The sequence below is a fragment of the Mytilus californianus genome, unplaced genomic scaffold (assembly GCF_021869535.1).
Source record: "Mytilus californianus isolate M0D057914Y unplaced genomic scaffold, xbMytCali1.0.p SCAF_4, whole genome shotgun sequence".
In the NCBI taxonomy this organism is placed as follows: Eukaryota; Metazoa; Mollusca; class Bivalvia; order Mytilida; family Mytilidae; genus Mytilus; species Mytilus californianus.
This window is the reverse complement of record NW_026262690.1, coordinates 114063925-114087064: the sequence shown is the minus strand read 5'-3', so window position 1 is coordinate 114087064 and position 23140 is coordinate 114063925. Positions and strand designations below refer to the sequence as shown.

Here is a 23140-nt window from a genome sequence, read left to right as displayed (position 1 = left end):
CTGCCTAGACAAGACTCATTGTTTACCATGTCTTTTCGTTTGTTTTCATTTGGTATGTTGGGTTGACGTCTCATTGGTGTATACTCCACTTCTTTTATTAAGTCTCCCAAACGAAGTTTGGGAAGACTTATTGTTTTTGCTCAGTTCTTATTATTATTATTATTCTTCTTCTTCTTCTTCTTCTTCTTCCTCTTCCGCTGCTTTTAATTTGAACTTGTCCACACCCATTCTCCAAAACCGCTTGTCAGATTAACTTAGGGTTTTACAATATGTTAGACTAACATGTCTAGTGGTGCAATCAGGGTTATGTTTGTGCAATGGGGTTTATAAAGGGGTACTTTGAGGGGCAAAAAGAAAGAACGGTTTTACTATAGAACCCTATGGGATTTTATTTTTTTAAATTTTCAAATTATTATAAATTGAAAAGCGTTTGTGATAGACACAATCTTTTTAATTGAAAATGTTCTAAATGATAAAGCACATTAAATGAAATACAGGGTTGGTCCCCAGGGGTCACCCCCACCCCCTGCCATTTAAGAAAGTTCTAATACCTTGTAAATGGTCAAGATCCCCACCCCTAAACCATATATATTCTGGTTTGTCATGCTTAGATGGTTTGAATGATATACAGGGTTAGTCCCCAGGGGTCATCCCGACCCCCTGCCATTTGAGAAAGTTCTAATATCTTGTAAATGGTCGAGATCCCCACCCCTAAACCATATATATTCTGGTTTGTCATGATAAAGCACATCAAATGAAATACAGGGTTAGTTCCCAGGGGTCACCCCACCCCCTGCCATTTAAGAAAGTTCTAATATCTTGTAAGTGGTCAAGATCCCCACCCCTAAACCATATATATTCTGGTTTGTCATGATAAAGCCCATCAAATGAAATACAGGGTTAGTCCCCAGGGGTCACCCCCACCCCCTGCCATTTAAGAAAGTTCTAATACCTTGTAAGTGGTCAAGATCCCCACTCCTAAACCATATATATTCTGGTTTGTCATGCTTAGATGGTATGAATGATATACAGGGTTAGTCCCTAGGGGTCATCCCGACCCCCTGCCATTTGAGAAAGTTCTAATATCTTGTAAATGGTCGAGATCCCCACCCCTAAACCATATATATTCTGGTTTGTCATGCCAAGATGATTTGAATGATATACAGGGTTAGTCCCCAGGCATCACTAATGCATATAACTTTACTGAACCATACCAATTTTCACTGGACTTTGCCTAATGTCAGGCGACCCTGGGAATTACGAATTATGGGAGCTTTGTTTGGGAGACTTCGTAACAGCATCCTGTTACAATCATTTCTTGTTCATAATAGAATAAAACTTCTGAAAAAATTGGAACTATTGCAGTAGCAGAGAGTAAATCGTTGAAACATGTGCATCTTTTCTCTTGATTGTTGACATTAAATAGAACAACTTAAAATATCTGATGAGATTAAAGATTCCCACAGGAATCTTGTAAGGGAAACAACATTGTATTATGAACAGAAGGGCAAAGGCAGAAGGATACATTGACAGTACATAAGAACAGAAGGTGAATGTTAAAGGTGTAAAAAATCTTCAAAACACTGCTTGTTAATCCTTTAAACATTATGAAGGGAATCACTAGTTTCAAGAAGATTTCTTAGGTGTATTAAGAAGGAGAAAAGCATTATTGAGTGATGGCTGATTCATAACGTCCAGGGGCAAATATTACATGCATGTTTAGGACAATATTTGATTACATAAACCCTGATTTGAATCTTTCGAACTAGACTGATGGGTATTTTATTTGAATTTTCACATTTTGTCATGTTCAGGCCTTTTATAGCTGACTATACAGTATTCGTTTTTTTCATTGTTGAAGGCCATACAGTGACCTATTATTTCTTAAATCTGCTTCATTTGGAATCTGCAGGATAGTTGTCTTATTGTCATTAATACAACATCTCTTTATTTTATATTGACATGATAGGTAAGATTTTTAGCAATTTAGCACAAAAGGTGACATTCCACAGGAAGACATTTCAATGGTGTTGGACATTACTCTGACTCCAAGCCAACAAATCCTTGCATTTATTCATAAATGCCATGTGCTTAGCATCAAATTCAAAATTTTAAGTCTTTCTGTTTGACTCAGCATGGGATCAAGGCTGGCACTACCACGAGATCACCAAGGTATATCACAAATACGATACTCCAATTTTTAATCATTTCTTCATAATATTCATTCAATATGTGAAACTGTTTATGTTTTCTGTATGAACTTCTCATCAGGCTGGGAGTCAAACATATTCTGTTGTGGTTGCCATCTAATTTTTTGCACCAAAAGTTAATTTTTCTGGGATCATTGTTATTTGATTGCATATGTATAACATGGATTTGCATTTTTTCCTATTGATATCAGCATACATAAAAAGGCATGCTTTATGATACAAACTATCTTTGACGTTGGAACAGCGCTAAAACATGACTCATGTAAAAGGCACTCAGTGTAAACCATATTAATTTATATTAGAACTGTGTGACATTTGGCGATGGTGGAAGATAATTTAACAATGGCAGTGCGCCATCATAAAACAAGTCATGGAGATCCTTGTGTGTCTGAAAAGATTTGTACACTTTACAATTGATAAATACTGACCGAACCAATGCCTCCAAAATTTTGTGTTGGTCAAGTTTTTGTATGTGGATACTGATGGTTTGCAAAGTTGTCAAAAGAAAATAATTAAATACTGCTAAATTGACAACAGCTACAATAGATTTACCAAAAACTGCAAATGTATTTATGAAGGGTTGTAATATATATAGTACAACATCAATCATCTGGTGACTGATTAGATGAAAAACAGCAATAAAATACTGAGACATTGATATAGTTGTTATTTTGTAGTATTTCGTGCAATTTTGATTGCTTTACATTCAAGTAAATAATTTCTGCAAAGTGGATGGTTTTTAAAAATGCCACTTGAAAAAGAGGATAGATTGGACAGGAGCAGAAATTAAGTTTGTAAATAGGCTACGGACACGGAAACAAGTTGTCACAAGGGTTCTTTAAATTTAAAGTAATGGATAGTTTTTCACCAGATTTTTATCTTGTGTAATTTCTTGTCCAATTCTGTTGGGAGAAAACAGGAAAAACGTATGCATTGAATAAGATATTTTAAATTCATTTAAGATTAATGTTATTCACTAGATAAACTCTAGATGTGCCCACATTAAACTGGTAGCACATTTTGTGCCTTTACCAATTCAGGTTATGTGGAAGAGGTGTTGTTTGTTGTTGTTGGTCTTTGGTTTTATGCTTACTTTTTGGAAATCCCGTGTTGGTTTGGTCCTATGTACATGTGCTGTCCTTCATTTTTGGTATCTCCGGTTATCTTTTTATACACCGTAAATTTTAGAAATCGTAGCGTGCATTTATTATTGCAATTGCTGAGCAATTGTAATTACTGAGAGGTTAATTATTATGTTTACTGAGAGGTTAATTATTATGTTTACTGAGAGGTTAATTATGTTTGCTGAGAGGTTAATTATGTTTACTGAGAGGTTAATTATTATGTTTACTGAGAGGTTAATTATTATGTTTACTGAGAGGTTAATTATGTTTGCTGAGAGGTTAATTATTATGTTTACTGAGAGGTTAATTATTATGTTTACTGAGAGGTTAATTATTATGTTTAAGAAAATGCTGCATACAAATAATGCTGAATATTTGAAACGTAAGTTTTTATTTTTGCAAACCTATAGATCCAATCACAATTTTTGCAAAAATAAAAACATCACAAAAATTTGGAGTTTGCTTTCAAACGTTTATTGAATGTTGAAGTCGGTGGATCATGACAAAAAGTTTACCCTAAAATTTAGCTTGAAACCAAGAAGCATGTGTGCTTATGCAACAGGATACCAAATGTCAATGATATGTTCTTTGAATTGTTTCACATTTTGAAGTGTTTGGGCCTTTTTTAGCTGACTATACAGTATGGGTTTTGCTCATTGTTGAGGGACGTAGTGACCTATAGTTCCTGACATCCACATCATTTGGTCTCTGGTGGATAGTGGTCTAATTGGCAATCATACCACATGTTATTAATTTCATACTAATCAGAAAACTGAACATTGCACGTATAGAATGTGGCTGGGTTAAACAGGTTTGTGAGCGCTCCACACTTTCTAACCTAGGACAGTCGTGTAACAGCATAACACAAAAACAAAGCGTAAAAATCACTTGGAATGTAGTCGATTACACGTATAACACCTAATTTGATGACTGGTAAACATAAAAGTGTGGGGAATAATATGAATAAAAGAGTGGGTTTGTTATTTGTCAATGAGATAGCAACCAAAAATGACACTAAAATATAAAAGCTCAACATACAAATCTAGTCTTTGACAATAAACAGGTATTCCCACAAAAATTTAAGCTCTAAATTGGCCCACAATAGAATAAATAAACAGAGACTACAAAGATTTGCTGTTAACACCAGTTCCCTAATTGTCAAAATACATCAAGATATGACAAGAAAACCACTGACAAGGTTCCTGACTTGTGACAGGTACAAGAAAATTTGGTGGGGTTAATGTTGAACCTTTCTTCTTTTAAACTGGATAAATGTGCATTTAATGCCCAATGCATGATAAATCAAGTTTCTTTATAGAGTGTCAGTGTCAATTTAATGACACTATTGTTGGGTATAAATTTGACTGAATAATTCATATTAAAGTAATAAACCATGTGTTTTAATTGTGACCTTGTTGCAGGATTTCCTGCTTTTCCTGTATTATGAACTTTACAGAACTGTTCTGGAAAAGTAATACAGATTTCATTTGTTGAGAAAAAATGGTATCCTCAACTACATGTATGGCTTGGTGAACTTATAAAGAATCTGATGGATGGGTTTTTAACATCCTGTGGCATATTTTACTTTCAAATGCAGGGCAAGAACATGTTAATGTGAGATGAATATGAACCCTGCTTTGTACGTTCACAGGATAATAGTTTGCAAGACAACAAAGACACAATCATTCTCACTTTAAGCTAACCAGTTTTAGCTCTCTCCTCTACGTGTCATGTGCTCGAACCAGTCTTTACTCTTACGTATCATGTACTCGGAAGTGAAGCAGCTGTAACTGCATTTCAGGTCTTTGCAATGACAGAGCTGTTGATTGCATTTATTTTGACACACGCATGTTTGACTTGACTGATAAAAACTCAACTGCTATAGTAAAATTGGTACATGTAATAGCACTCAAGACGTAATCAAAGGAAGATGATTTTTATCAACTCAGAAAAATACAACACATGCAATTTGATTTATTTTTAACAAAACAGAACATATTTATATGGAAAGCCCTACTTAGGTTAAAAATCTTTTGTCTTAAAGGGGACGGAAAATAAATAGTTTGGCAACACATTGTCAAATAATCACAGTTTTATAGAACACTAAAGGTTCAGCACAAATACATACAAGCACTATACTGTGCAACAATTAAAACAACACAAAACACAGGGATACAGCTAGTCTCAAACACAATTATCCATTCACAGCCATGACGCAATACATTTTGCTTTTCACAATAATAACAGTTATCCATTTAAAGAGGTCACATCACTTTTAACACTTGTGTAATCCATTTAAAAAGTTTAAATGTCATTGCTTGGGATGGTAATAATTGACGACAACTGTTGAATGAGATCGGCATTGTTCATGGACGGATGTTTAGCATCTCGAGCTAGCTGGTGACAAATATCCATTAAACGTTCCTCCATTTGTCTTTTCTGTACCTTTGGACGAGTGTTGTTATTACGATTACGTTTATTTGCAAACCAGGACTTGACTTGAGTAACGCTGATACCTCCGTCTTTGGCCATTTGATCTTTTTCAGCTTTGTTTGGATATGGACTGTCTCGATGTGACTCGTACCATGTCATCATGACCTTGATAGCATCGTTATTGAGTGGCTGATTATGTCGCTGTCTCTTGCTTGATAAGTTGATATTTGTTGTGGTCTCGGACAGTTTACGCTTACCGACAGCACTTGAAGGCATTTTGCATGGAATACGTAGACTACTTTCTGGCAGTTTTGGCAACCTTGTTAGACATGTTGCTGGATATTCACTGGACGAAATATCACTAGATTGAATCTGTCTTTCTAATGTTGACAACTCATCAGAATAGTTTGCCAGATTTAGCACTGAACTTGTCATTTCTGGTGTCATGTCATTTCTGTCAAATTGATCATACGGAATTTCATTTATTTGTGGAATATCGTTTTCTTTGTTTTCATCATCAGAGCTATCAGCACTTTTAACTGCACTCTCAGTTGACTTCACATAGTACTGAGAATTGTTACCAGATTTTTGTTGATATGGATACACCGGTGACATGTTTAAATCAGAGTTATAACCACTGTCTTGGTAACCTCCAGCCATTTGTAGATACATGTGTGATGAATTCTGGGACGCACACATTGATGAACTTTGAGAATAATAATAATGATGACGAGAATTTGATGGTACTTTTTCCGACGAGCTTGTAGAGGTGGATCTGTGTTCTTGTTTGTCAGCTGGTAAATTAGCAAGCACTGAGATAAGTTCTGGTGTGGAGCATCGGGAGAGTTCTACGTTATATGTAGGCATGTTATAAACTGCAACAGCTCCTGGTTCTGGTTTGACACTTTCTGGTTGTGGCTGTTGCTGCTGTTGTTGCTGTTGTTCAGCCATACTTCTGCTGTGCATGTAGTTGGCAGCATAATACCAGTTATACATTGGATACGGCCATTCAGCATTGCTATGGTTACTGATATCAGAGTAATTGTAGCTGTACTCATTTGGGGTGGTAGATCTTGGCTGACAGAGATGGATTCCTGCAAAATTGAAACAATATTTTTAATTTTGTATAGACATTTAGTAAAATATTTTTGAAATAAACCTACATGGTCCTGCAATAGTAACTTTCTTCCTGCAAGGCTTAGAAACAGGAAGAATGATGAGTTTACCATTTCTATCCTGCTTCATGTCCAGCATAAATTAATTGATTTCCTACCTATTTTTATAAACAAACCCTTAACATGCATAATTGTTTAGCCCTACCTTTGTAATAAATTTCATGTACATATTAAATTATAAATGTAATGTCATTAAGTTATTGTGTTTGTTGGGTTTCTATCTCACTGCTGTATACCACATAAATGTATCTCCTTTTATGGAAAATAATTATTTTGAATACTGTAAATTCTTAATTGTTGCCATGTTTTTATTCATTTTACAAACAAGTAGTGTTATTTACCTATTATGTCTGTTTGTTTTGTTCACACATTGTTGTCAATATAATGGAATTTTATGTAATTGTCATACAAGTGAGAGGTTTAGCTAGCTATAAAACCAGGTTTAATCACCATTTTCTACATAAGGAAATGCCTGTACCAAGTCCGGAATATGACAGTTGTTTTTGATTCGTTTGATGTGTTTGAGCATTGATTTTGCCAATTGTTAAGGGACTTTCCGTTTTGAATTTCCTTGGAGTTCGGTATTTTTGTTGTTTTACTTTTTTTTGTATGCATTATTTCCTTATATAACATTACCCCCACCCCCACCATTGCAATACTTTTATTTATAGCAATAGTGCTATTTGTAAACGTGTTTACTTATATCACTATCATTAGTCAAGTATTTTAAGTCCATTGCAATAGTTACTAAATTTACAGTATTTAATTTATGACTTGATCTCTTTGAAAAACGATGATTAAAACAGGTTGGACAAAACCAATCAAATGGATTGTTACATATTAATTTGTTTTTGTTCCCCTTAGTGCAAAGGGCTATATGGAGGTGAGACATTCAAGAGCTGATTTATATATTTTGAGCCCTAAATAAATGGAAAAGAGTTCTTAAAATAAGTATTTATTTCTCAAATAAGGGATGTTAAAAGTGTTATTATAATTGACTTTTGATGATCATGTGCCATTTCAAGTAATAAGGGAGCTACCATTTGATTTTTATGGGGGGCTAGGATGAAAAATTTTGTCCTGCCTTTTTATTTTTCCCTCTATTCGGTCCTGCCTTTTTATTTTTCACTCTATTCGGTCCTGCCTTTTTTTTTTAGTTTATCCTGACTTTTTTTTTTACATAAATTGTCATCCTGCCTTTTTTTTTTGCAAATAATCTCATTCTGCCTTTTTTTTTACTCAAAACTCCTGTCCTGCCTATTTTTTTCAAATTTCATCCTAGCCCCCCCCCCCATAAAAATCAAATGGTAGCTCCCTAAGTACAAAAATCACTGAAAAGATATCCCTTATTTCTGTTTAATACTCATTTTGAGAACTTTTCCATAATTGGTTGCTCCATATTTTATAGATGAATAAAACCTACAAATGTTAATATCACAGGTACTTTGGGCAGGACAATTTTTGTTTGCCTTCCCCCTTTTTTCCAAAATCTGTTATTTTATATTGTTTTTTTTTATAATTTTGATTATTATTTGTTTTTCTGATCCAAAATTAAGATTGCACTTAGATTCTATCTGTCCCCTATATCACAGGTAATATTCAAAATGTACAATATTTTTCTCACTGTCAACATATTGAGGTGCACTTGACTTGTACCTATCTGTCATTATTTTACCAATTGAATTTTGCCATGATCATTGCTTCTAATTGGTAACTTTTACCCTCAATAAATGAACATCATTCAATAAAAGTTTTGTGTATTTAACATTTTACATAAGATGTACCAGTTTTATATCTTGGGGACAGATACCCTTTGATGAGAGGGTGCACCTGAATGGGGAAAATACTATTTTATATTAAATATTCTGTATAAAGGTAATGCAATACCTGAATCAAATAGATGACAGTGCTATCATTATAAACAAATAATTACCTGTATTTGGTATAGGTGAGAAGCTCCATGAAGGTAGAGATGTAGATTTCTGTGGTCCAGGTGAACTTTCTGGGGTTTCACTGTACAATTCAGCAACTGATTGATAGAGATCATCAATTTCTTGTGTCTTACTACACTCTCTGGGTTGTTGAAATTCTTTATCATCCTCCATTTTAGAATTCTCAAATTAATCTGAACCACAGAACTGCTTTTTCTTGTCAGGGTTTTTCAAAGGAATGGTGGCAAAATGTTACAGGTGGGGTATATATACACTTCCAGGTTAAAAGTTCATTTTGAGGAATAAGCTATTTTGATTGGATGAATGTCAGATGTCATTTGCATATTGGGTCTGATGTACTCCCAAGCCCATGTTTTGATTGAGTTTTACAAGGAAGAGTGTATGTAATGACAATGTTTACTCATGCATCACAAGCTAAGAGTGCACAACTGTCAAAGTTTGTTTGGATATGATTGGATTGTGTCATTGAACTTGATTGTTTTGATTTGATAATTGATTTCAGTTTTGATAGTTTACCAGCAGGGAGAAAAGACTTTAAAGTTACAGTAAAAAAATTTTTTTTTAAATATTTTGATTTTAAATAATCTCAATTATCCACATCCCATCCCAAAAAGAAAACAAATTTTACAGAAATTCAAACAGGTGAAAAATGTTTTAAACTTTTGTTACTTTTTCCTCAGACAAAAAAGGGATATTTAAAGGTGAAAGATATTATCTAAAAAATAAACTTAGAATGGAATTTTGATTTAGTTGATTGAATAGAATAAAAGTTACATCAGACTTAAAATACTTATTGTTGATTTGGAAAAGAACATTTTAAATACTGAAAAAATAAACTTAAATCTTTAATTAATCCAAATTCTATTTCTTTCAATTATAGAACATATAAATTTGAATAAATGTAATATTATAAATGGGGATGTTACAGATTTCAATTTTCATTTAACATGTTAAGCATGATTTTGATCTTGTTCTTTCGTGTCAATAATAAGATGCATGCAGTCCGGTGTAGCCAATCATAGTTGGAGGTGGATGTTTCCATGAAAAACAGGGGAAGGGTAAAAATTAGTTATGATGAAATGACATAGAAGTTCCAGCATTCAAGTATAAATACAACCTATGCCAATAACATGCTGGCAAATGGTTTGTAATATGTAAAGATTCAAAAAAACAATTTGAAAAAATAAACCGCAGTTTGTAGAGATGAGCATATAAATACATGTTAAGACTCAAGTTATTGTTGTGTTATTTAGGGAAATTGCATCTTATTTTGTTTCAATTTGAAAAAAATATTGTGCAACACAATTGGGAATTTTGCCTTTTTTATTTTAGAAAGTTAGGGATATCTAAAATCTCTTTTATATTTGTGATGTGCAGTTTAATCTTTCCACATACTTATTAATTATTGTATGCACAATTCTGTATCTTATATCCTTTCTTTTTAAATCACAATCTTGCAAATGCATGTAATTATTACAGGTAAAATTGGATTTTTTAATGATTTTTTTTTATTTTGATAAAAAAAAAATTCAAAACTTACTTTATTTCAATTGTAAAACTATATAACTATTGCTGTTTTTTCATTAAGTTTTAAATTCTGAAATAGCACTCATAATTAAGGGGAAGTAATTTGAACATAAAAATGAACAACTTTCTTTTACAAATGTTCTAAAATTGGATTGTATTAAAACAGTGCAAATTATTTTATTTTGTGTTGTGTTGGTTCAGTTTTACAAAAACCTATTTCTTTCATTTTTAGCATAATTTATATCGTATCAGAAACATTTGCCACAAAATATATTTAATTTGCCCAGGGAAGCATACTTATGGCCCCATAATATTATAGACATGGGAAATACAATTTACATCATGTTAGGAATCATAGAAAAGGTGTCAGAAAATAAATCAAGTTTCTTTAAAAATTGATTAATCACTTAACCAAGCCTTGATTAATCTGATTAATCCTAAGCTAGTCAAACCTAATCTTAGAGTTAATCAAAGTTAAACAAATCAATCAGTTAAAAAAGAGTGAAATATCAGTGGGAGACTGATCAGTCTTTGACACACCAATCAATAGAAACTGAAATGAAATTGAGTCAATCACAAAATTGTCTTGAATTAATTTCTATTTCTTTGTAAGGGAGATAACTCCATGTATTCTTTTAAAGATTAAAAGATATGTTATACTGAAACTGTGTTTGAGATGGAAAATGTTTTTGCAAATTGGCATCACCATTTTATTCTACGATCTTGAGTTGTTTGTTTTATATATGTACTGTGGATTCATTTGTTTCTGTGTGTGCCAATTTTCGTGGATTTAGGAAAAATTGTATTTTTGTGGATATTATATTTTGTGATTTTGCCTAAACAAGTCTTTAAAAAATTTGTACTTAGTTGAACATTAAAATTCATGGTTCACCTAGCTTTACCCATGAAATCTACAAAAATTGGTATCTCATCATTAATAATGAATTCACAGTAATTGATGATTTAATATTTGCTTTTTATGGCTTTTGTTCTGAAGAACTGACACAAAATTATGGGGAAAATATTTGAATTAAAAAAGAATTTTTGAAAATTTAAAGTTAATCGGTGGACAAAAATGGGAGACTAGTTAATGATATTTTCAAAAGTGCTGCAAACAAATAATGCAATCAAAATTTGAAATGCACGATTAAATTAGCGTGATGCTAATGCTGTCACAATTTTTACCAGAAGATGAACATTGCTAAAACAATCTGACTTTTTTTTTTATTTATACAGAATGCAAGATTTATTTTGTTAAAAATAAAATATATCAATGTCTTTTGTAATCACTGAGAAAAATATATAAAAGTATTACTGACATGTGGTTTTGTTTGACACAAAGAAATCATTCATGAATAGATAGTTGTCAAATTGATCAATTGATTGATCATAATCTAACAAAGCGATTCACACAACTCAGCTTGGAATTAATCAAAGTTTAACAAAATAATCAGTCAAAAAAAGAGTGAAATCTCAGCTTGAGGTTGATCACTTTTGACAAATTAATCAACAGAATGTGCGAGGAGATTGAGTTAATCATAATCTTGTCATGAATTAAATTGATCCCCATGTAACATTGGAGACATATTATTTTTTTAATATCAAATTGTCTACTAAAAATAAAAAAAATTAAAACAACGATTTTTGAAGTATTTATGCATTTTTTGTTATTCACTTTGGCAATAAGTGTGAGTTTCTATTGACGTATACCAGACAACAATTTTTTTTATTAATCATTGGGAATTTTTTTTAGTGGTTTACAGTTTGTGAAGTTATTTTCTGCATAGGTTTATTTTTTGTTGGTAACAGTTTTTGTTTGCAGAATTTTATGATGTGATTATTATACATAATATATCTATGTAAAAGTAGAATTTTTTCGTTAAATTTGTAATTTTGTTTTAATTCTTGGACAGACATTATTCATGAAATTGAAAGCCTAACAAAAAAAAATTACCTATAAAGAAAATTGCTTTCTCAATTCTGGAAACAACTAATATTAATCCTTCAATTTATTGAAGTCCATAAATAAAATTCATTTCAATGACACCGTAGCAGAATTTTAAGATTTCTACCATAGATTTGAACTATCTTTATAAACTGGCCGTCATGATGCAGCCGATATGAAAATAATGAGATGTGGTATGATTGCCAATGAGACAACTATCTACCAGAGTTTAAACAACATCGATGTTTATAACAATATAATTTACGAAAAACAAATATGACAGACAATTAAACCAGCATGCTGAAAATTGTGTTAAACACCAACAAGCCATCAATCAATACAAAAATTGTTGGATACACTTTTTTAAACTTTTACGTTTTTTGTTTCTCATTTCAGGGTATTATAGACCAAATATTGAAGCACAAATTATTGTTCATAGAGACACAAGATGGTGCAGAAACAACGCTTGCTTTGTATAATTATCAGAAGGTATGTTATATCATCATGATTTTGTTTGTCATCCTGCAAAGTTGTTATTTTACCCTTAATGAAATTTTAACATGTATAATCCTATGTAAGATACTAGTTTTGATTAGTTGCTGTCTTATTGATAAACAAAAGATCCTCATATCTCCCTTATATAACCTTTCAAGTGTTTTCCAATGATCATTGAAGTATTATTTTACCATATCTTTTGAAATTTTTACACAATGATAGGACCATAAAATACAGCTTCAGTTTGGTTTTTATAGATTTTGACATTAACTTTCCAACTTGGAAACCAAGAGTTACAGGCCAAAGCCCTTGATCATAAGAAAAATGTGATTTTGTGGGAATTGGGATATCAGTGGTCCAAAGATGACACCTTTGAAGGACTTACTGTAATATTTTTTCTGCCTATTTGAAATAACATAAAAAATGTGGTGCAAAGCTGGTTATTTAAAAGTGTGCATGACATTTTTGAGGTTATTTCGAATAGACAGAAAAAGTATTACAGTCAGTCCTTATAATATGATTCTAAATTCCATTTTTAAGGAGTAATTCAGGAAAAAACGTTGATGATGTCACGGTCACATGACAAATTATGTCTATGAGCTGATAGACAAAAAACTTTCATCCAATCAGAAGATGGGTTACATCCAAAATTAAATTATTCGTTTATAATGAATATAAAATTGGTTTTAAATGCATTGAACAGTATTCAGAAAATTTGCACCAACACCAATGTCAGGATGGACAAAAAAAAACCAAACATAAAAACCATAATGAGATTTATAATGAACTGTGACGGAAACGTAAATGTGAGGGATCTAACAAATTTCTACTTCATTTACATAGGCTGATTTTCTGATGAATGATATGTACAGATTATCGATAAAATTGAGAATGGAAATGGGGAATGTCTTAAAGAGACAACAACCCGACCAAAGAGCAGAAATCAGCTCAAGGGCACCAATGGATCTTCAACACAGCAAGAAAATCCCACAACCAAAGGCGGGCTTCCGCTGATCCTTAAACACAAATGTGTACTAGTTCAGTGAAAATGGACGTTACACTTAACTCCGAAACATATAAATGAACTAAAATTAAAAAAAACATACAAGGCTAACAAAGGCCAGAGGCTCCTGACTTGGGACAGGCGCAAACATGTGGCGGTGTTAAACATGTTTAGTGAGATCTCAACCTTCCCCTATACCTCTAGCCAATGTAGAATAAACAAACACACAGCAATACACACAGTAATACTTAGTTTGAAAGAAGTCAGAGTCTGATGTCAGAAGAGTTATCAGAGATTATCAAGTTTACATTGTATTGATACTGTAGAATATCAGCTGTGAGTCACAATATTAAGGATTTTGCAAATGAGCGCTGCTAACTAGCTCTATAGCTTCATATTGTGTAGTTGCTGATATTTTACAATCTTATATGAGGTTACTCAGATAATCTATTTATCAGCTTTTATATGTACAGTGTTCATGATCGAAACAATTTTACATGCCAACTAGAAGAAACTTTGATTTTGAGTCATAATAATCAACAGTTGGGCAAATATGGTGTTGGTGATAAGCCTCATTTAAGGTTATTAACAGATGATGAAACAGGATTTCGAAAAAGGGAGACCCACCAACAAGACAGCATAAGGAGTGGAACTTTTAAAAAGTCTATGCATTAACCATATATGCAGCTCCATAAGACCCCTCCCTCATAAAAGTCACCCCTGATTAATGACAGTTCAAATGTGTTGTATGAGATTTCACTAAGAACTGAGCAGTGTAATATAGGTGTTGTAAATCGGCACAAACACAACGCAGGATCGTCACTTATTTCACATATTATAATGTAAAGACTTTGTGACGTTTCACATGTATACTTGGGCATTCTAGATAGATTACAACTTATAACATGTAGAATGTTTTCTTCTTTTATTCACGTATTCTCGACAATAGGTGCAGGAAAGACCGATAATTTTTTGTAAGCACTTCTGTATCTCCTGAATATCACCTTTTATTTTATTTTTATAATTTCAGGCATGTGAGAATGGCAGAGGGGCTGTGCTGTTGTCAGTTGCAAGAGGGAAAGTGTCAGAGGGAATAGATTTTGGTGAGTGTGTTTGAATATTTATATATTTAAAACAAAAAATAAAAAAATAAAAAAACTGACAATTGTAGGTTAACTAGCTGTTCATTATGTATTCTCAAATTTTACATAATAATTACCGTAGAGTAAAAGTTTAAAAAACATTTTGCTTATTTCAATCAAAATTACACTTTGAAACATGTTTCACTTCTTTGTACTGACCATATTTAGATTAAATAAGTTTATATAGTTTTGTTTTTTTATATTTAAGTAAAAGATCCTTGATACAACAAGTTAGGCTGAACACCCATAAAAAATACTTCATTAATTCATTGATAGTGCTTTAGATTATAGTTTGCTGTCTGCAGTAATGGGAGACAACTCCTGTTTTCAAGCACTGTTTAGTTAAGAAAAAATCTCATAAGCTGAGTGTGACAGCAATTATTAAAAATGATTGTCCGTTTGTTTATAAAGACAAATGACATTATCTGTAATTCTAAAAGCAATTCATCTAAAAATGTGGTCACAATCAAATTTTCATACCAGTTGTATACATTTATGTACAATAGTATTTAGGTTTCACTTATTTTTGTCAAATAAGTGATTACAATTTTAAATTTGATGCATTGCACTGTTGAACTCAACTTTTTTAATAGGAAAAATAACTAAGCATAAGTTGAAAGCATTTATTCATTTTAAGTTGAGCCATTTTAGTTTTGTGCATATAGACAAATCAAATCATTTATTAACCATGAAAAAATTGACATAAGAATACATTCAGATTATCAGAGAAGTTAAAAATTTTGATAAAAGTGATATGAATTTTGAAATTTGTATTTTTCAATTGTGTTCTGGTAGACAACTTCTGTTTTTACTTCAATTTATCATTGTGTTAAGGGAGACAATTCTTGTGAAGTACGTTAATAAGAAGATACAATACGTCAATTGATATGAATCTATGTTTCATTTGCCTGTTATTTTATCATATAGATCACCACTTTGGGAGAGCAGTACTGATGTTGGGTATACCATATGTTTATACACAGAGCAGGATATTGAAGGTAGGGACATTTAAGGAAATATATATTTTTATTATCTGTTTAAAAACATAAATTGTTTTGCCTAACCAAATTTTATTTTTACTTACTAGAACTTTGTTGCAGCACTAAGTTTATTTTAGAATAGTCTCAGTTTACATGCATTTTTCTAGCATTCTACAGGGTCCGGTATTCGGACCCATTCCCAATGGCAATTACCCTACATTTTTCCCAATTTTGGAGACAAAATTCCCAAACGATCTCAAAATTTATTTTCATCTTTATTATTCATGACAGCGATGTTCATTTTGTTCAACCGCTAGCTTTATGCCGAAAATCGCCAACAAGTAATGCATAAATCCGAGTAAAATCGTATCTGATTGACAAAAACAACATTGAAAAACAATGGATGCCATAAACCGGAAATGAAGACAATTACAATATCGGATCAGATTCCGGGGGCGGATAAGGGTAATTCCAGGTTTGCCGATCAAATACAATAAAAAAATAATAATTCCAGGCAGGTGACAAAATACATCTATGATGCTGAAATATAAACACTAGAATTGAAAACCAAAAGATATATGGAAAAGAAAGAAAAAGCAGGAAATAGTTTATACAGAAACTCAAAATTACTTTTAGTTCACAAATTTTCATGTCAAAATCCAATAAAATGTGACAGTAAATTTCTTTATCATTAATAAATGTTGATATTAAATGTAGATGTTTTTATAGCTAGTGTAAACATATTACTACAATTCCAAGAGGCAATTTCTTCTCAATTTTGAAGGGCCAGTAAAAATCTGGAAGTTTCTTACTTTATTTTCACAATAAAAGATAACTTTTAATGAACTAAACACACTAAAACTCAAATCTGGTATATTTGCTGTTTTCCCAATTTCATTGAAAAGCACATGAAAAATTCCCAAAACTGGCCAGGGTCCTTTTTCCCAAAATACCCAGAAAAACCCCTGGTTTATATATGCATAGACTTAGTTTGATTTAGCATATGCTTAACCTATTTTAGCATCAACATTTTATTTCAGCATATGCTCAATGTATTTTACAATTTGCTCATTCTTTTTAAGCATAGACTCAATTTATTTAAGCATATACTGATCTTATTTTAGCATATGCTCAGCTTATTTAGCATAGGCTAAATTTTAAGCATATGATAATTTCTTTTCAGCATTAACTGAATTTATATTAGTAAATGTTTAATTGTATTAGCATAGATTCAGTTCATTTTACCTCATGCCTACCAGGCTCAATTTATTTTATGCCAAAACAATCATAGTGATAAGTCTATAAAAATATGATTCAAAGTTATCACAGGAATTTATTTCTCTACTTTCAGGCCAGATTAGAGTACCTAAGAGACCAGTTCCAGATCAGAGAGAATGATTTTCTCACATTCGATGCCATGAGACATGCAGCTCAGTGTGTAGGGAGATGTCTCAGGGGTAAAACAGACTATGGTATCATGGCATTCGCTGATAAGGTAGATAATAATTCGACATAAACAAAATTGACATACTAGTGCAAAAAGTTAATTAAGAATTAACTTTTTCTAACAGACAGTTATTCTAGATTGACAGAAAAGTAGATTATTTTAACATTCTGTCATTATGACATCATAATCATGTTAACTTACTAAGAAAACACTTTGTAATCAATTTTGTGCTCTTTCTGAATAGTATTTGATTTAAGTAAGATAGTCAATATGCTGTGACCAAAATCAAATTTTTGTGATAAAATGTATCTTACTTTTCAACATCTTTATATCACAAATTGGTTTTGGTCAAGAATAGAGGCCAAAGTTTATCAACTTATATGAATTACATAATTAGAGATATTTCAATAAATCTTGACTTTTACCTTGTTTTGGAAAAAATTGAATTTTCATTTTTTGAAAATTATCCATTTATTAAATTATAAGGCATATAAGTTTTAAAAAAACAGATTTGTTTAACGTGCTCATGCTTTGTTATTTAGGACCTATTAAGGGCATTTGGCGAGTCTTTTCTTTCATGTCATTTAATCATTAAAATACAAAACATTTATTGCTATGATATAGCTGTTTTGTGACATTGAGAAACAATCACTCAACAGTATCATTTCGATTCAGTGTGATAGCATTTTGCATTATTAATTTCTAATAAAAAATATATATAAATCAGTGGCAGATTTAGGGAGAAGGCCGTATTGGTCTCTGTGTTTGTCCATTTGTCCCTTAGTCCTTCTGTTTGCATAGTTGCATTTTAAATTTTGGGTAAGGAAGTTTACCATAAAGCAGTGGTCTCTCTAATCAACTTAAAATTTAGTGCACATGTTCATTATGAGATGAACATTTTAACATACTGGTATATGCCAAATTAGGATTTTGACCCAGTTTTCATGGTTCACTGAACATAAAAATGTGATAGTGCATATCAGGTTTAAGATTTTGGTTAAGTTAGTTAACCATGAAGTTGTGACATGACAAGAAACTTACCTGGTAAAACACAAGTGCATTATAATGTAAACATTTTAGAATATATGCCAAATATGAGAATTGACCTATTTTTCAGTCCACTGAATATGGAATGTGATAGTGTGAGCAGTGGCATATTGTCCTATGTTATTATAATTACACATGTCTTTATTGTACGCTTTTTCAGTTAAGCAAAGATTTATTTTGGTCATTGTGTCCATTTGTTCATTTTATGTCTGTCTGCACATTTTATCTGTAACTTCTACTAAATGAGTGACTGGATTTCAATAATTTTTCTCAGAATCTGCAGTACTTGAAAGATTTGTACATTTTGTATTTTATTTTTGATCCAAATGATTTTTATATGACTGTTTACGTGACGTATTATGGTATACCGTTGTCCATTCGTCGTCAACATGTGGGACAATAACACAAAAACGCTTTAACCAATTTGCATGAAACTTTGGTGAATTGTTAATATCTATTGACGTGAGCTCCCTTTTGATTTTTATAAATTTTAGATTTTACGTTTCCGAGTTATGGGGTTTTTATTCATTAAAAAGGGGGATTTTCCAGTTTTCGGACAATAACTCAAAAATGCTTTGAGCAGTTTTCGTGAAACTTTGGTGAATTGTTTACATCTATTGACGTAAGCTCCCTTTCAATTTTTATAAATTTTAGATTTTACGTTTCCGAGTAATGGGATTTTATTCATAAAAAAGGGGGGATTTTCCAGTTTTCAGACAATAACTCAAAGTGCTTTGAGCAGTTTTCATGAAACTTTGGTGACTGTTTTATAACTATTAAAATAACCTCCCTTCAGTTTTTTTTTTTAAATTTCTGATATGACATTGAGGTGTTATGGAACTTTATTCTTTGAAAAAGCGACGGGCGTATCATGCGCTCATGGCGCAGCTCTTTATTGGGGTTTCCCATAGCAAAAATATAAACTTTTTCACATGGACATGACACAAACAGTTCAGCAATGGTATGAATATGTGACATTTGCTTGTAGTTTTTCCTGTTGTAAAAACAAAGACCTTTTTTCCACTATTTTCATGAGTCATGAATTGGATGTTGTAGCATGAAAGTAAAATATTCTGTGATTTCTTTTATAGAGATTTGCCAGGGCAGATAAACGTGGAAAACTTCCAAGATGGATACAGGAACATCTGAAAGACGAACTATGCAATCTATCTGTGGATGAAGCTATACAAGTGTCCAAGAGGTTTCTGAGGAGGATGGCACAACCATTTACAAGAGTAAGTTAGGGATGATATTCTGGCAGTGAAAGTAATTTTAAGAAGCATTTAAAGGATTGCATTTAGATGTGACTAATCTTTAACCATATCTGAAAATCAGATATTTACTTGCCCTAAGAAACATGATGAGTGCCAAATTTGGAGGTAGATAAATTTTGCATGTTTGATCATTTATGTCTACAATTTAGATCATGGCTAACACATACGAGTCTATTAGACCCTTAATTGAGCAGGATATTTTCATAACTTATTTACATGTAATTTGAACATGCTTTCCAATATTTGCTACTTCACATTTAGCAGCCAGCAATAAACAAAAGTCTGATCTGCTGCCTATATGTAAATGAAACTAATGAATTTTATTGGTATTTCATTTGTCTGTATCTATCTGTTTTTTAGGAAGATCAGTTAGGACTTTCATTACTAACAGTAGAACAACTACAGTCAGAGGAAACAAAGAAAAAATTAGAACAAAAAATGCAATATGTTTGAGATCTTGGGAGAACAAATAACAAGTTCAGGAAGATGGACAAAGGATAGGTGGATTTTTGTATACCTGATTAGTGAATATGTTGTATGACACTAGGTTGCATGTTGCCTTGACTATGACTTTCAAGATTTTGGGAATTTCAAGAGAAAATAAAAGTTACATCTATTAAAAATGAAAGTTTGTTGCCTAACTTTAAATGCATTTATTTTCACAGCATCAATCATTTAACTGATCAGCGGCTCTTTTCACAAAAAGTCTTACGACTAAAATTGATCCTGAGTTATACTGAAATGTGTATGACTTACGAGTATTTTTACTCTTAAGATTTTTTGTGAAAAGAGCAGCAGGCCCTGCACCCTCAGTCTATTGACTTTAAACTGTTGCCTAGTTTAAATGTTAAAAGTTTGTGATTAAGTAAATTTAAGGGAACCACTTATAATAAGTCAATGATATTTGGTATACAGATGTATCAGCATTGACATATCTCATTTCAATAGAGATTATATGGCCCTGCCAACAGTCATGGTTCATTGACTTTTTTTTTTTTTTTTGCATAGTTTACATGTTAAAGTTTATGATTGGGTCAGTTTATGGGGAATCACTTATGATAAGTCCATGATATTTGGTATGCAATTGTATAAGTATTAGCACATAACATATCCATGGGGATTATATGGCCCTGCCCCCCAAAGTCATGGATCATTGACTTTGGAACTTTTGAAAAGTTTACATGTTAAAGTTTGTGATTAAGTAAGTTTAAGGGGAACGACTTATGATAAGTCAATGATATTTGGTATACAGTTGTATTAGCATTGGCATATCTCATTTCAATGGAAATTATTTTGCACCGCACCTTCAGTCTTGGTTCATTGACTTTGAACGTTGTACCTAGATTACATGTTTAAATATTGCAATTTTAATTTCAACATTTGCATTCTACTATAAAAATTACGTACAGGTGAGACATATCTCTGTGTCAACAATTTATTGTAGATTTGATACACTAGTTGAAGTTATGGAATAATCCATAAAAGGATAACAGGAATAAAAAAAATATATTGGTCAGTTCCACATACCACGTACACCAATCACCAACAGTTTACTCATCCAAGGAAATAGATAGCTAAACTTGGTGCAGGCAAAAATGTGGTTGGGTTCAACCATTTCTTATTTGCACAAATCTTCTCCTTTGCCTTTCTTGACAATATGTTTTAAAACACACCATAAAAACCCTGAACAGACCAGCTATCAACAGTCAGACCACTAATTTCAAAAAGACTGCACAACATATTCTTTTAAAGATGACATTCTTGTCAATTTTATTGATATTAGTGCCTTGTTTTGCTCTCAAGGTGTCTTTATTGTTGTGTGCAATTTAGCTTAGATTCTTTACAATTCCTTGATTTGTATGCCACCACTGGATTAGCATAACTATTATCACACATTCTGCAACTTTTGTTGTGGTCAAGACAATAATAAAATTTAAATAATACTCAAAATTGACAACAACACTTCAAATGGTCTGCACTTTTATTTGCTATGGTCTACATGTGTCACCTGCAAGGCAGGCATCATCAGGACAATTCTGTATTGAAATTGTCCTGATGATGCCTGCCTTGCAGGCGACACATGTAGACCATAGCAAATAAAAGTGCAGACCATTTGAAGTGTTGTTGTCAATTTTGAGTATTATTTAAATGTTGCATTCATTTGCATAATTTGACAACCCTGCATACCAAGGTATCCACTTCAGGGACTCTATCGAAATGATTCACACAGGCATTGGTTCACCAAATGGAGTTTAATTTAAAATTAATTTATTCATGAACCCCTGCATCCGAAAGGAACTGCCTTGCTACAAGCGCCGACCTACAGGCCACCAGCGTATACATGGACCAAGGAATATTCCATACGTGCAACAAAACAACAACTGAACCAAGATGACCAAGATTTCCAATACCACCTTACCATGTACATCTATAAATGATAGCAGAAGAAACGTACCACACACCACACAGGTGCCGAACATAAATGAACTATACATTTACAACCATGCCGATAAACAGACCAACTTCAGCAGACGATCAAAAAAATTATATATATATACCAAACAATTAACAAGGGAACAAGTTTTGACAATTTTATTTTCCATTAGCGGCGACCAAAATCTTCCCATTGTTGCCGACGCGCCAGGAAGTAGTAACATCCAACAATGGCCAGGTTGGAAGAGAAGCCTTGCGAAGTGGTAGGAACCATGGGAAGATCATCCATTTAGATACCAAGCCTTTAGAACAATGTCATGTATCATATAAAAGTAAAACGAACTCAAGTTACATTGTAAATAAACTTTATTTTTCTATATTTATCTTATCTATTTATAACTCTTTATTGCTACTTTCACTTTTCATTGTTTCTCTCACCTTGACAACGTCAAATTCAATGTACCACTTTGAGTACTTCAGTAATTAAATTCTGTATGAAAATTGTCCTGATGATGCCTGCCTTGCAGGCGAAACATGTAGACCATAGCAAATAAAAGTGCAGACCATTTGAAGTGTTGTTGTCAATTTAGAGTATTATTTAAATGTTGCATTCATTTGCATAATTTGACAACCCTGCATACCAAGGTATCCACTTCAGGGACTCTATCGAAATGATTCACACAGGCGTTTGTTCACCAAACGGAGTTTAATTTAATAATAAAATTTGTTCAATAGATATTCTGTTCTTAAATCACATATAGCAATATCGGAATAAGTTACCGACAGTTAAAGTTGGATGAAGCAGGAGGTGAGCACTTGATGAGTCATGTGACATTTTTGCAAATAAGTAAAACCAACATGCCAAATCCACCTGTTAACAACCAATCCCCATTGGAAGCTTATCAGACAATCTCATATTATAAAGCTGTACCCAGTTGGTTAATGTTGTTGAT

General features: G+C 32.3%; 2 protein-coding genes across 3 annotated transcripts in view; one reads left to right on the top strand and one right to left on the bottom strand.

Annotated features, from left to right (window-relative positions):
• The window catches only part of LOC127699110 (general transcription and DNA repair factor IIH helicase subunit XPD-like), a 77734-nt gene extending 57347 nt beyond the window's left edge, over nucleotides 1-20387 (top strand). For both annotated transcript variants that reach the window (XM_052202851.1, XM_052202850.1), the window contains exons 20-25: nucleotides 12763-12855; nucleotides 14895-14967; nucleotides 15934-16004; nucleotides 17338-17481; nucleotides 19572-19715; nucleotides 20115-20387. In XM_052202851.1, the coding sequence (XP_052058811.1) occupies nucleotides 12763-12855; nucleotides 14895-14967; nucleotides 15934-16004; nucleotides 17338-17481; nucleotides 19572-19715; nucleotides 20115-20207 (618 nt within the window). In that variant the 3' untranslated portion in view covers nucleotides 20208-20387. The remainder of the gene's footprint in view (nucleotides 1-12762; nucleotides 12856-14894; nucleotides 14968-15933; nucleotides 16005-17337; nucleotides 17482-19571; nucleotides 19716-20114) is intronic.
• LOC127699131 (uncharacterized) lies at nucleotides 5305-9123 on the bottom strand. The gene is made up of 2 exons (XM_052202873.1): nucleotides 8876-9123; nucleotides 5305-6861 (listed from the first exon to the last, which is right to left on the bottom strand). Exons 1-2 carry the CDS (start codon nucleotides 9045-9047, stop codon nucleotides 5639-5641), a joined length of 1395 nt encoding a protein of 464 aa, XP_052058833.1. The 5' UTR covers nucleotides 9048-9123; the 3' UTR covers nucleotides 5305-5638.
• Nucleotides 20388-23140: the final 2753 nt, after the last annotated feature.

What these genes read in the sequence shown, in the direction of transcription:
- LOC127699131 (XM_052202873.1), bottom strand. Translation starts at nt 9,047, where the DNA reads ATGGAGGATGATAAAGAATTTCAACAACCCAGAGAGTGTAGTAAGACA. An exon ending in CTCACCTATACCAAATACAG is followed by an intron (nt 6,862 to 8,875) that starts GTAATTATTTGT and finishes TCAATTTTGCAG; the next exon opens with GAATCCATCTCTGTCAGCCA.